The sequence below is a fragment of the Fonticula alba genome, assembly GCF_000388065.1.
Source record: "Fonticula alba strain ATCC 38817 unplaced genomic scaffold supercont2.2, whole genome shotgun sequence".
Classification (NCBI taxonomy): Eukaryota; order Rotosphaerida; family Fonticulaceae; genus Fonticula; species Fonticula alba.
In genome coordinates this window covers 3,144,421-3,145,302 of record NW_009242972.1, presented here as the reverse complement: position 1 = coordinate 3,145,302, position 882 = coordinate 3,144,421, and the positions used below count along the sequence as shown (strand labels likewise).

The window sequence follows — 882 nt, the reverse complement described above, 5'->3', positions numbered from 1 at the left end:
TGCACGGATAGTGGCAGCGACATTGGCGGGTTCGAGTGCAGTCTCGGCCTGCCGAGTCTCGGCGGCCCACTCGTCGATGGCCCGGGGTTCCCCTCCTCGACGGCGGTCTTCATCACGGCGGCCCCCCTCGGCGGGGGGGCTGCCTCTCTTGGCCTTCTTTCAGCAAGTCCCTCTGCCTTGGGAAGCTCCCCAGCATCGCACTTCAGCCCGGCGGCCGCTGCGGCAGCGGCCGCCGCAGCCGCGGTGGCCGTGGCAGCCGCAGCTGTGGCCGCCTCCTCGCCCGCGCTGTCATCATCATCATCAGATCGGAAGAGCACACGTCAGCAAGTCCCTCTGCCTTGGGAAGCTCCCCAGCATCGCACTTCAGCCCGGCGGCCGCTGCGGCAGCGGCCGCCGCAGCCGCGGTGGCCGTGGCAGCCGCAGCTGTGGACGTGTGCTCTTCCGATCTCCCGGGGTTCCCCTCCTCGACGGCGGTCTTCATCACGGCGGCCCCCCTCGGCGGGGGGGCTGCCTCTCTTGGCCTTCTTTCAGCAAGTCCCTCTGCCTTGGGAAGCTCCCCAGCATCGCACTTCAGCCCGGCGGCCGCTGCGGCAGCGGCCGCCGCAGCCGCGGTGGCCGTGGCAGCCGCAGCTGTGGCCGCCTCCTCGCCCGCGCTGTCATCATCATCATCATCATCCTCCACCTCTTCCTCGTCCTCCTCGTCGTCGGTGGACACGGTAAGCAGCTCCTCCTCCTCCTGAGCATGCACGCCGCGCGTGTAAGCAGCTCCTCCTCCTCCTGAGCATGCACGCCGCGCGTGTTCTCGCCCCTTGTGTCATCTCCTCCCTCCCTCCTTCCCCCTCTCTCCCCCCCCCTCCTGTACCGGACGCGGCCTCCTCCTTT

The 882-nt window shown here is 69.6% G+C and overlaps 1 protein-coding gene across 1 annotated transcript in view; it reads left to right on the top strand.

Moving 5' to 3' along the window:
* The window catches only part of H696_01655 (hypothetical protein), a gene marked incomplete at both ends in the record, with an annotated part of 8,195 nt that extends 7,455 nt beyond the window's left edge, over positions 1–740 (top strand). Inside the window, 2 exons of the mRNA XM_009495559.1 lie at positions 18–319; positions 355–740. Coding sequence (XP_009493834.1) covers positions 18–319; positions 355–740 — 688 coding nt within the window. The remainder of the gene's footprint in view (positions 1–17; positions 320–354) is intronic.
* Between the last annotated feature and the right edge of the window lie 142 nt (positions 741–882).